This window comes from Corvus hawaiiensis, chromosome 16 (assembly GCF_020740725.1).
Source record: "Corvus hawaiiensis isolate bCorHaw1 chromosome 16, bCorHaw1.pri.cur, whole genome shotgun sequence".
Lineage (NCBI taxonomy): Eukaryota > Metazoa > Chordata > Aves > Passeriformes > Corvidae > Corvus > Corvus hawaiiensis.
Genome location: NC_063228.1, coordinates 16,531,741 through 16,544,748, shown reverse-complemented (window position 1 = coordinate 16,544,748; position 13,008 = coordinate 16,531,741). Strand labels below are relative to the sequence as shown.

At 47.4% G+C, this 13,008-nt stretch overlaps 1 protein-coding gene across 29 annotated transcripts in view; it reads right to left on the bottom strand.

Annotated features, from left to right (window-relative positions):
• Positions 1–10,841, bottom strand: part of MAPK8IP3 (mitogen-activated protein kinase 8 interacting protein 3) — a 73,404-nt gene extending 62,563 nt beyond the window's left edge. For all 29 annotated transcript variants that reach the window (XM_048321407.1, XM_048321417.1, XM_048321408.1 and 26 more), the window contains exon 1: positions 10,432–10,841. In XM_048321407.1, the coding sequence (XP_048177364.1) occupies positions 10,432–10,749 (318 nt within the window). In that variant the 5' untranslated portion in view covers positions 10,750–10,841. The remainder of the gene's footprint in view (positions 1–10,431) is intronic.
• Positions 10,842–13,008: the final 2,167 nt, after the last annotated feature.

Sequence of the window (13,008 nt, the reverse complement as noted above, 5' to 3'; positions counted from 1 at the left end):
CAGCCCACGGAGATGGTGGAATCACTGTCCCTGGAGGTGTCCAAGAAACGAATGGACATGGCATTCAGTGCTCTGGTCTGCTTGACGAGGTGGCAATGGGTCAAAGGTTGGACTTGATGATCTTGAAGGTTTCTTCTAATCTAAATGATTTTGTGATGTTGCTACAGCTGCTGAGACACTGCCCTCCCCTCCAAAGTAGAATTCTCCGGTTTTGCTAATAAATAGCAAAATTTACCACAATCAAAACACGTATTTGAGTTCTTTTCCAAAGCTATCATTGACTGGTGAAAGAAAATGGTAAAATACACTGAAATGACACCTCTCTCCATCGTGGGGAAGGGAAGGTACTTTTCCATAACCAAGTTCTTCAAAATGTATGGTACATCACATTGTACAATACTCCCATACATGCTGTTTGTAAATGTGTTGCCAGTGAGCTCTTTCAGTCCTGTCTCAAGCACATCCCAAACCCAAAGAGGGCAAAAAGCTAACATGCTTTTGGGCCATTGAAAGTATCTAACCATTAACAAATTAGTAAATTTTCCTGTTTTCAATTGGTATTTACAATTATTACGTACAATTATCTTTTGGGAGAAACTCGGCATGTGTCCAACGGGAAAACCTCTCCACAAAACCTTACAGGTGGAAGGGCAGGCAACCCTCTGCTGATGCTTCCCCTCTTGAGGGGGACAAGCAGGTCTGCTCTGGAACTGAGTAAGCAACTTGCATTCATACCACCAAGTGGGATGGACAAGACCCAGGCAGAAAAGGAAAGAGAAATAAGATCGTGAAGCTGTTTTTGCCAAGACTCAGTTGAGCATCATGTCCTGCTTTGAGCAGGTCCCTTCCAACCAGGGTACTCGGAGAGAAGACAGATACCAGCAGCTGTTCATGATCAGAGGACACCATGTCACAATCCAACTCAGGAGCAAAAGGTTCCGCGCTTCCCACTGAAATCTGAACTAAAGCCACCTGTCCTGCCAGGCAAAATACAGATTCTCTCACCTGGAACAGCCCTCGCTTCCTCCTCAGTGGCATGAAAGGATCCAGCCTGCTACAGCTTGTCAGAGGCACCAAGACAACCAATGATGATGGGGATGTGGGCCATCTTCATCCTCCCCAGCAGGCAAGAGAAAGAATGAAGGTGGCCAAGTGCCTTTGCTAAATGGAAGATTGCATCACTTTCAGAAAAATAAAGACTGACTGGGGATTTTTCTTGAAACTTCAGTCATCACAATCCCTCTCCAGACCTGATGGGATAAAGGGGGATGGCTTTAAACTGAAGGAGGGCAGGTTTAGGTTAGATATTACAAAGAAATTCTTCCCTGTGAGGGTGGTGAGACCCTGGCACAGGTTGCCCAGAGAAGCTGTGGCTGCCCCATCCCTGGAAGTGTCCAAGGCCAGGGTTTGGACGGGGCTTGCATCACCTCCCTCCAGTGGGAGGTGTCCCTGCCCATGGAACAAGAGGAGCTTAAAGGTCCATTCCAACACAAACCAGTCTGTGATTCTGTGATTTAAATCCATCTGCAATAATAGTAAGGCCAAATCCACCCCAGACTTCTTGGCTTTTCTCTTGCAACTCTGCTTCCTAAATCTCCAGAAGTTAACTTCTGCCTTCATATACCTGGGGACATCCCAAAAGTATCACTGACAAATCAACCTGCAGAGCCATGAACAGAAAGGGACCAGCAGCTGCTTCATTGCATCAGAGGAAAGACCAGTTTCCCATCAAAGCTCACTTGGGGATCACAATTTGACTTATGCAAGTAACCCTGTTGAGGAGAAATCTGGCCATCACCTCTGATCATCATTATCAACTGATATTCAGATTATCCTGAACTGCTTTTTAAATAAATAACAGCTCATAGTGCTTGCTCACTATTTTACTTTAAAGGCAATTTTTAGTAACACACTGATATTAATAACTGCCATGAGCCTGAGTGAGGATTTGTACGAAGGATCTGTGTTTGGATACAGATTTTCTCAATCCAAGACTGAGATCCAAGTGAGAATAAAGGTTACCAAATGGCAAGGACTGATAGGCATTACATGTGGAAAGCCTGATTCCTCATAGAGAAGTGATTTAGAAATACGCATCATATGGCCAGTCTCTATTGCAAAACAGAATCACAAATTGTCTCTGTTACATTCCTTTAAATTATCAGAACTTGTAAACAGAAGAGTGTCTAAATGCATTTCATCCCACCAGTGTAGAATTCATAGTTTGTTAGAAAAAATTATAGTAACTAATCATGTGTTTCTAGCAAGCGGCTTTCCAACAGCTGATGTCCTATAACATCATCTCTAACAAGCTAGAAACATGTATAGTCTTCACCGAAAAATTTTTTCTGCACACAAACTTTTGATGGGGAGAAGATCAACAAAGACGAAGGACAAGCTGCTTCTGCATCTCTTAGAGCATAACCCCAAAGCATTTGTACTTCAGCTCTCAGTCTGCATTGGGTATCCTCCCTCAGACCAGCCAGTGAGAAACCAGCAGCGGGACACACCTCACTCCATGGCTCAAAGCCAGCACTGGCTGATCCCACAAGAGCCGAAGTCCCCAGAACAGCCCAGCACATTCCACATCCTTCAGGAATGCAGCACTGCAGCCAGCCCAGGTTCCACCCGCGCTGTCACCCCACTTCACAGCCAACCATGCTGCATTGTCCTTCTCCTGTGGAGCCACACACAAAGGAGGTGGTCAGAGAAAAGTGCAGACTGCCACAACACTGCAATCATACCAGGAAAGGGAAGAGAGCGGTCCCTGCCCTGGTGTCCTGTGGGCAGGAGGGGGGAAGCAGCGCCTGATCCAGAATAGCAGACAACACTCCTGCTGGCAGAGGCAGCTCTCCACCCTCACTCTGAGCAGAGGAAAGGCATCACTGAATTATGCCCTAACAAATCCCCCAGTCCACTGTTATTTGTATTAACATCAATCCTAGTTGTGCATCAGAAGACACATGATGGGATGGTAAATTTTTAGCTTACAATCCTATTCAGTTTTATTGCTACAGGTTTTGTAAGGAAAGGCATGCTCAGCATCCCAACATCGCCAACCTTTCACATGGGACACTTGCTGATTGTAGGCCAATGCATTGAGCTGTTGCCAGTTTTAGGAGCTCTCTAAACAAAGACACAGGGTCTAATTCAGAAATGAGACACTGTTTATTCTGTGCAGGTTGCAAGGTGCAGGCTTCCACAAATCAAGCACACTATGGGGTAAAAAGTTACATCTTTTATCCAGTAAAATTTACATGAATAAGACTCTCTAATACACATCCACGCCTACCTAATGCAAATTTATTTGTATGACAATCTTACATAATGCTTGAAACACAAAGTTCTTTTTCTTTATTAAGGCACTTCTATTGCAGGAGTTATCAGACAACATGTTTACAAAAGGTGAGAAAATTCAGCTTGAAGACATCAATCCCTTTCATAGAAGTTATCTGACTACATCAGTTACATTTACAAAAGGTGAGAAGATTCAACCTGGGGAGAGATAATTCAGCTTGAAGACATCATGAGGAGGCTGTAAGGATGGCTAGTGAGCTTCTTTCACCAGTTCAGAAGGAAGAGCAAACATCAGAATCTTCATCTAAAGTAACTAACCTACTTAGATACAAATTTCAAATTCAGGGACCTCCAGAAACATTTTTTGCTGTTGGTTACTTTAATTTTACTATCTTCAGTTGCTGAGTTTTGATCATAATTACAATATTGTGATCAATTCCGAATCGTGGTCAAATGAAATCACTGAAAAAAGGCGTAAGAGAAAATTGAGACACACTGATTAACATCCCCAAAATGTGAGGTTTGCCTGACCCAGAAGACACAAAAGGATCACCACAAATGCTCTCACTTGTGTTGCTTTCTACTTCTTAACAACTGAATGGATGTATTTTGGAAAAAAGGAAGAAAGCATCAAAAATATGTAAGTGAACATCTGCCTGGTCAGCAGAAAATTATCTTTACAAGTATCACAGTACTTCTGATGAAAATGAAGAATCTGGTTTCTCCAGGACCAACAGCTTTTGTAAATCGAGACAACTGCAGAAGATTCAAGGTAAATTGGAATGACCCTCCAATAATCACAAAGACTGCTGCTTGTTCCGTGGGTGAAATCTGACAGTGCCTGCAGGCTCCAGGAATGGACCAAGAGGGCCTGAAGGATATGGAGACAGATCTGGTACTCACTGAACCTGCATTTCATGCTTGCCAGTTATTTTCAATTATTATTTGCCTGTAGTGCAAAGGATCCAGGTAAAAGCATCTGGTGTCCGATATTCTGCAAAGCTTTCCTCCTTGGATGGTATGAGGTCACCATCAGGCTGCAGAAACTCCCATTAATCAGCTACTCGTAAGATCAGGTTTCAGGGTGGGGAAACAAAACGCCTTCCCAGGCTGCAAGTCATTCCACAGAGAAAGCAGATACAAGGCAGGACAAGAGAAAGCACTTACAGTGAACACCAGGGGCGGGAGCCCACAGCTGTCACTTCTGTCATCCTTCCCCCCCCCATCTCCCTAAAGAGAAGGAGGGTACAAGGCAGGACAACATTTAAGGTATCCCTTTTCCCTTAACAAGGGGGGGATTTTTACAAGCCTTTGTGCTGTTTGAGATGCAGACAGGAGCCAGCGAGCTCGCCGTATTGCCGTTGGAAAGCTCTTCAGGTACCTGTGAGCCACAGCACCCCTCACAAAGGACCCGTTCTTCCAAAATACTGCCACTGATCTTCAAACAAAACACCAGAGCCCTCTTATTACATAAAAATTACTTACTGGTAAGTGAATGTGCTTATAAGGTAAATAACAATGCAAACAGCAAGCTATAATGAGGAGTGATGGCCACAGACACACAACAGCAGGAGACAGGGACACTCCTTCTTTCAAAGTGGGAAAGGATGACACCCAGGTGTCTTTCAAGTAAGAGTCCTACACTTGGCAATGCCAGCAAAGGGCTTTCACAGTTCACATCCTGCCCCTGGGGAACACAGGGACATGCTGGGGCCACCCAGCTTGGCAGAAAGCTGGGGCTGCTGGTGGGCACCAGGTTAAACATGAGCCAGTGATATGACCTTGAGGCAAATGGTGTCCTGGGCTATAGCCAGCAGGTCGAGAGTGCCATGCCCAGTACTGGACTCTCCAGCACCAGGGAGACAGGGACAGACTGGAGAGAGCCCAGTGAAGGGCCACAAGGATGACAAACGGATTGGAGCACCTGGAAAAGAGCAGACTCCGGGGGTCTCATCAATGTACATAAATACCTGAAGGGAAAGTGCAGAAATGAAGGAGCCAGTCTCTCTTCAGTGGTGCCCAGTGACAGAACACGAAGAAATGGACACAAACTGGAACACAGGAGATTCCCTTTCAACATCAGAAGACCATTTTTTCCCTATGAGCACTGGCACAGGTTGCCCAGGGAGATCTTGTAGTCTCCTACCATCTTGGAGATACTCAAACACTGCTTGGACACGCTTGTGGGCAGCCTGCTCAGGGTGATGCTGCTTGAGCAATGGGTTAGAGCAAATGAGCTCCAAAGGCTCCTTCCAACCTCAACCAGTCTGTGATTCTGTCAGAAGACCCATGGAAAAGCCCAAGCTCACAAGATGACAATGCCAAAGACATTGGGAATGTCACAAGAGGCAGGACACACTGCTTCAAGGGGTTACCGTGCTGCTGAAGCCCACGTCGCACCCCAGGCCAAGTCCAACATCAACACAAGTCCATGAGAACTGCAGCCCAGCAGGCTCTGCCACACAGTTACATGCCAACTCCTTGCTCCAAGAGCCCAGCAGAGGCCCAGGACACTAACATGGCAGCAGCACCTGCCCTCAAACAGCTGCAGCCTGGAAATACACCGACCACCCCAGCAGTCAGTGTATGGGAACAGCCACTGGTACTAAGACAGGTTTTCCCAACCACATTCCAACAGAACTTGCTCCCAGGTGCTGGACTGGTGCAGCACAGAACACAAGCTACAAAAAGCCTTCAGGAGGAGTCATACCTCCTGATCAGCACTGAGTCCTTACCTCTACACCATACCTATATGCATCTTCAATGACCACCATTTTAAACATTTTAATGAGCATGAACTGATGTTGCAAATCAAACAACATTCTTATTTTGCTTCTAATGCACTTTGTGTTCTGCAGACAGCCACCACCATTCCCTTGGGATGTGAATTTCCCTAGAAGCAGTTTCCATGCAACAAGAGGTCTGAAGGCACCTCCCATACGGCAGAGGCCCATCTGGCTTTCCTAACTCCAAGCAGCCATACTAACATACCCCAAACATCCCTGTAAAGCTTGTGCATTCACACGTGCACACTCGTCTCGGCATCAGTGCTCAGTGTGATGAACAATCACTGCAGAAATCAAGCATTTAGGCCACACAGTGATGCTTGTCTTCAAGAGAGGAAGAATACAGAATATTAGGAAAGCAGATTGCATAAATCAAAATGTCATTAAGAGTGGACCCAGTAAGGCCTATTTTCCCTGGGGGATTTCTGCAGGTGTCCCTAGCCCTTTCCTCATCCCAGCTCTACCCCTACGTGTCCCCTGAGCAGACCCCAGAAAGCAAGAGCATGTGCACGCTGGACCCCCCTGCCCCAGACCCACGTGCCAACTGTCCTGCTGCCACCAATCCCTTGCACGCTGCCAGCTCTGTCTGTCCCTTCAACATGCAGGACCTTCACTTGGCCTTTCTCTTTCACTATTCACCAAAAAGACACCTCAAAAAATTTAAGTAACCTTTTTATTTAACAAATATCTCTGAAAGCAGCCACCAGCTTCCTAAGTTATTTGGGGCAGCTCCTAACAGAGCAATCACAACAGCTTCATTTCCTTAAGAGATCAAGCTAAACCAAATATTTAGCCAATAAAAATAAGTAATGTCCTATGCACCAGTCCAAATACTGGGGCCAGAAAGGTGGTAAAGGGACTGGAGCATCTTGCAGAGGAGGAGGGGCCAAGAGAGCTGGGGCTGCTCAGGAAGGCTCTGGGAGATCTGACCAGTGTGCTCAAGTACCTGCTGGGAGGGAGCAAGGATGAGGGGGTCATCAGACCCTGCTCTGGACAAGAGGCAACGGGCACAAGGGAAACCACATGGAATTCCATCTGAACACAAGGATGCACGTTTTTCCTGCGAGGGGTCAGACACTGGGACAGGGGGGCCAGAGAGGCTCCATCCATGGAGATGTTCAAACTCTAAGCAGGTCCCGGATAACCTGCTCCAGCTGCCCTTGACTGATTGAGCAAGGGTGTGGCACTCAACCTCAGGAGGTCGCAGACACACTAGAGGAGTCTGTGATTCCACAGATCACCACACCACACAAGCAATAATGACCCTACATTCAAACATATGCATCCTATGTTCATATGTACCCTATGAAACAGATGGAAGAAAACAAAACCACCAAAAATCTGGCACAAGCCCATATCTTCAGTAGCTTGGAGGTCACGGAAAACTGCAATATTGTGTACTAAGCTCTGTAATCACAGCAACTGACAGCACTGCCTCATGTCAAGGAACTTCTATTCTAAATCCACTTACCCAGATGCTTCTGCTGCCCTATTTTAGGACAAGTGAAAAACATGGAGTCTCTACAACCCAAGCGTTTAGAAAATAAAGCAGTAATTTGCTTTTGGCAAAGACTGATTTAAAATTAAGACAGTAATATTGAGAAGAAAAACTTTCCTTTATGGCATTTAGTGAAAAGGAAGTTGTTTCCCTGCCCACAGCAGAGGTGCTGGAACTAGACGATCTTTAAAGTCCCTTCCAACCCAAACTATTCCATGTTTCTATGATTCTACAATTGTTGGAAACAACCCTAATTTAACAAACCATACCTGTACAGTCTGTTTGTATACAACTGCTGCATAAAGATGAATAGCAAGGTGCAATCGCTCTGCACAGCGGTAATCAGTCAAGACAATGCACATTTTAATGCCAGAAAAATGTCCACCTGCGGTTCCAGTTACTTTGAATTTAATTAATTAATATGAAGTAGCTATTAGTCAGGGTCCTTTGACAGGATACTGCAAGAGAACAGATCGGTTTTTCACTTCCAACCTCTCAGTGTCAATTTAATTGTTGTAATTGTCACCCCTACACAGAGAAGAATCAAGACTGAGGTCAAATCCTTTTTCCAGGGGAGGATCTTCCCAGATAGAAGTAAAGATCCCACCCAAGATTTGAGGCACAGCCCAGGAGGCTGATGCTGCTGGAGAGGTGGGATGGACAGTCCCTCGTCACTATGGCACCATTTCAGAGCAGCAGTGCATGTTCTGGGAAGAAAACAGTTTTCTGGTTTTTGATTGTGTACCATTACCTAGTAATTGTCACAGTCATACTGTATGACAATATGACAATGTGACAGTAATTCCCTGTCATACACAGATTTTCACCCCCATAACATGTAATTTACTGCAAAGTAACCAGTGCATGGGAAACAGGTGCATATAAGTAATGTACTTCGTTATATACCAAGGGAAAGAGCATTCATGTATTCCATGTATGACCTTGTAACAGGGGGTTTGTAGAGGCAGAATGCTCATTTATTCTCATAAGAAACACATTATCTATTCCTTTTTTGATAACAAGTCTCCTTGCAGACACTTTCTTCTCCCACTTACACTGAGCTGTGCGTAAGGATGACAGAGTATCTTCATCATCATCACTGGCACTTTTTAAATCTCACTTTTTTAAAATACCATCGGCAAATGGTATTCTACCATGGTTCCCAAGTTTCCTTGCAGGAAATGTAACTGCGACCACTACATTTGCTTACAAAAAATACCTTCTGTATCTACTAAGCCCAGAACAGAAATCCACCCCAGTCCAAAGATGCAAGATGACTCCAACTGGACTGTTCCAACCCCCATTTGCAGTCCCATTTTTTCCCCATAAATAGTGGACTTTTAAAATTACTATTTCTCAGAAGCTGCAAAATGCTGTCTCTACACCACATTAAATAAACCTCATGTACTCAGAATAATTTTTCAACCCGTACAAGCATTAAAAAGAATTTTAGGATCATTTATCAGTCCACTAATATGCAATCAGAACTCCGGACTAAAACTTTTAACTGATTGGCTCTTGCTTTCAGTATGAACAATGGACCACAAGTGTCCTCCCCACTGAGTTACTGAGATTCTCACACCTGATTATTAATCAACAAGGACACGTCTATGAAAATCCTGTATTTGCTTCTCCAGTTCAGCAACTATTTCATTAATTACCACTTTTTTTACTTTATTAATTACCCCATATCAGATCAGAACTTGACTCCAAGGAAAGCAACTGAATCTTAAATCTTCTGCTCTTGCTTTGTCTAAAAGACAGAAAAAACCCACTTTTTAAGAAGTTTAAAGAAGATGATGTGGTGGGGATGGACTTTTTTCACCACCAATGCTCTGTCCCAGCTCACAGACTGTCACTCCAAGAGGCTGAACAGCAATCCCTATGGCTTCCCAGCCTTCAAGGCTGAAAGAATGCTCTGTATTTCAGCAGGGACAGGCGCAGATGCAGCAAGATGACAGAGTGCAGATCACCTCCTCTCTGTCTTGTCTACATCCGAGTCCCTGTAACCCGAGAATTCTCCTTCCGCTCCATCAGAGGGGCTGGATTTCTCATGAGCCACTTCCAAACAACCCCCCGCGGCTGGGCAACCCTGCTCCGGCTCTCCCGGGAGCGCATCCACGCTCCAGGAAATGGCAGGTGCTGACTTGGGAACGATTTCATCATGACTCGAGGCATAGTTTTGGCAAAAATGAGTTTCAAAAACAGTAAGTTATACTCTAAAGGCAATTCCTTGCTCCAATGAAACAGCCTGCAGCTGACACTGAGTATGCTGGACGGCTGCACAATTACCCATTTTAAAACCTATTTTTTACACCGTAAATTATGCTGACCCCTCCGGACGCTGTTAGCATTGCAAAGTGAATTCCTAATTCCTCAGGAATTCCACAGGATTGCAGCTATTTTGGTTCGGTTTTTTTCCCTCCCGCTGTCACGGGGCAGCTCAGCCGCAGTGGCCCCGGCCCCACGGTGCGGCTGAGGAGCCGGGCCGGGCCGGGCCTGCCGGGTCCGGAGGAGTCCCGGGGGCGGGAGCCCCGCATCCCCGCGGGAGGGATGCGCTTCGCCGGGCCCGGGCCCGCCCCCGCGCTTCGCTTCTAGAAGGTACCGGCGGCCGCTGCCCCGGGGCTCCCGCCGCCCCTCCACGCCTCCCCTCGAGCCGGGCCCACCGCGGGGGCGCGGGCAGCAGGGACCCGCGAGTGGCGGCGATCGGGGCGACGGAGCGGAGGCCTCTGGGAGGAGGCCCCGCCGCAGCCCTGCGCCGCCCCCGCCACCCCCTGGGCCCTCCCGCTCCCCTGCATTGGGGTCCCCGCCCGGCCGCGGCCAAGATGGTCGCGGGGCGGCGGCGCTCACCTCCTCGGCCTGCTTGCGCAGCGCCTTCTCCCGCTCGTACTGCGTGAGCAGCTGCTCGTTGTCCTCCCGCAGCAGCTCCAGCTCCACCTCGTGCTCCTGGTTGTCGGTGAGCACCGAGTCCAGGTTCTCCAGCACCGTCACCACCAGCGGCATCAGCTCCTTCACCACCTCCTCGTCGTAGCAGTGGATCAGCCGCTCGAACTCGCGGTAGATGCTGTTGGCGAGGCCCGAGACCCGCTCCGACATCACCGACCCCGAGCAGTAATCATCGCCCGGGTACCCCCCCACGCCGCCATCGTCCAGCTGGATCTCCAGCATCCTGCCGGCCGACAGCCCTCGGCCCCGCTCCGTTCGACTCCACTCCGCTCCGCTCCGCGCCCCGCTAACGCCGCCGCCGCCGGGCGCTACCCCGCCCCGCCCCGCCGCGTCACGGACCGCGGGCACCGGTCGGGGCGGAGCGCGGCGGCACCGCCCAGAGCCGCTGGATCGGGGGCGCGGGAGACCCGTGCCGAGAGCAGGTCCGGCACCGCAGTGCTTCTTGCACTGGAGACGCGAGCGGCAGCGGTGACGGCGAGACGCCCGCGCAGCACACCGCGCCGGGAGCGAGCCCGCCCGCGGCCGGTCCCGGTCCCGTTGCCCGAGCCCCGCGGCAGACAAAGGGCGGCGCTGCGGCGTCGGCCGCACACCGGAGATCTACGCAAGGCGCGATGGGCGCGCGCGAGGCCCCACGGTGCGGCGTCACGCGCAGGGACACTGAGCAGGAGCCAGCGCGTGCCCGGGTCGCGCCGCATCTCGGATACACACTGGCTCCGAGACCCGCGTTAGAGACCGCACAGCTGCGGTCACTGCATTGCCAACATCAGGCAGCCGTAGTTACTACGGAGAAAGCAGACAAGGACCTGTTCAGCCAGGGATGAACTGACAGCCATAGGACCAAACTGGCCATCTCAAGTCCTAAAAGAGAATCCAGCACAACCACGGAATTTCATCAGTAGATTTCTCACAGCAGCAGCAGCACATACCAAATTACGGGCAGCAGCTCCAAAACCCTCGGCAGCCTCCAGCACTCTCAGCAGGTGTCACAGAAGTCAGAGTCTGCCCACATCCTGGGCTCAGCTGAGTTTGGGCTGTAGAGTTGGAGGAAGACAGCAGGAATAATTCTACTCTGTACTGAGTCCAGCCTGGCAGGAGAGAGAAATAAGGAGTTGATTTGGGAAAAGGCTCCCCACATCTTCATTTGGCTTAGAGCTCTGAAGAAGAGTGCAATTCCAAAGTCATGACTAGCAATGACCCTAAAAGCTTCATATTGCACAAAGGGAAAGAACTTTAACCCTAGCCAGAAAGCCTAATTGCAATGGGAATATCACATCTCACTGATAATTAAGAGTTTTACGTTTTATGACTGTTTTGTTCTATATTACATCATTATAGCTGACGACATGCTCACAGACTATAGATTCATAGCATAGCACCTTTTAGACAGCTGTTTTTATAGCAAAAACCTATTTGTCTCTAAAAAATGGAGAATTGAGAGAGAAGGAATGGAAAGGAACAGAAGCAAATGGAATAGAATAGTACTGAATGAATAGGTGGAGTTCACCTGGAAGGGTCCTACAATAATTGAGGCTGAGGTGTAATTAGTTATGAGATGGATCGCCAGTAGATCATGAGGCATCGGAATGTAACTGCCAGAATTTCAAATGTTTCCACACAGAGCAGGCCCAGCCAAGCACATCACAGGCACTGAGTGCATAGATATAAGAAACAATTATGAAACAAATGTGAAAAAAAACCTGCTGCTCAAAAATGTAAAACCCAACAAGTCACCCATGTTCGGCCTTGATTCACTCTGTCTTGTGTGGGAAGCTTTATAGATCAAGAGTTGTACTGTCATTCACAACAAACATAGGATGGCAACAAACACGAGTGTGCACTTTATTAAATGCATGATTACATTAAAAATGTTATCAATAAAAATGTACAAGTGAACAGAGAGACAAGAAAGGCAGGCAAAGAGAGAGGTAAGACTTATTCACTAATTCCATATTACACTGAACTTCTAATCTCATGTAATCCAGAGAGCACATAAAAACATTTATAAAGTTTTCTTGCATCTTGCCCACATACATAAGAAACTGAAACAATGGAAGTGACACAAACTAAAGCCTATTGAACTACAGAACCTGATGAGCTCATGGCATTACCCACTCTTCTGACTGTAATCCCAACAGGTCTAGCAGGCATCCCTGAGGGGTGAGGATATCAGCTGAACTGCATCCTCCTTTCTACAACAGAATCCTGGTTCAGGTCCAGTGACATTGCTAAAGCTCCTGCTGAAAGACAGTTTTTATTGCCTTAACTTAAACTGTACATTAAAATACACATTCCTATATTTAAAAATTCATAAATAACTTAAAGTCTAGAGATGAGTCAAGAAATAGCAGGAATGCTAGGTGCTGCCATGTGTGAGAAAGGGTTAAAATACCACTTCCAGATGAAAGTTGGCAAGCAAAATATTTGGTTATTATCTGCAGAGAGAAACAGTGAACTCTACACGATTCAATATGAATCAGGCAG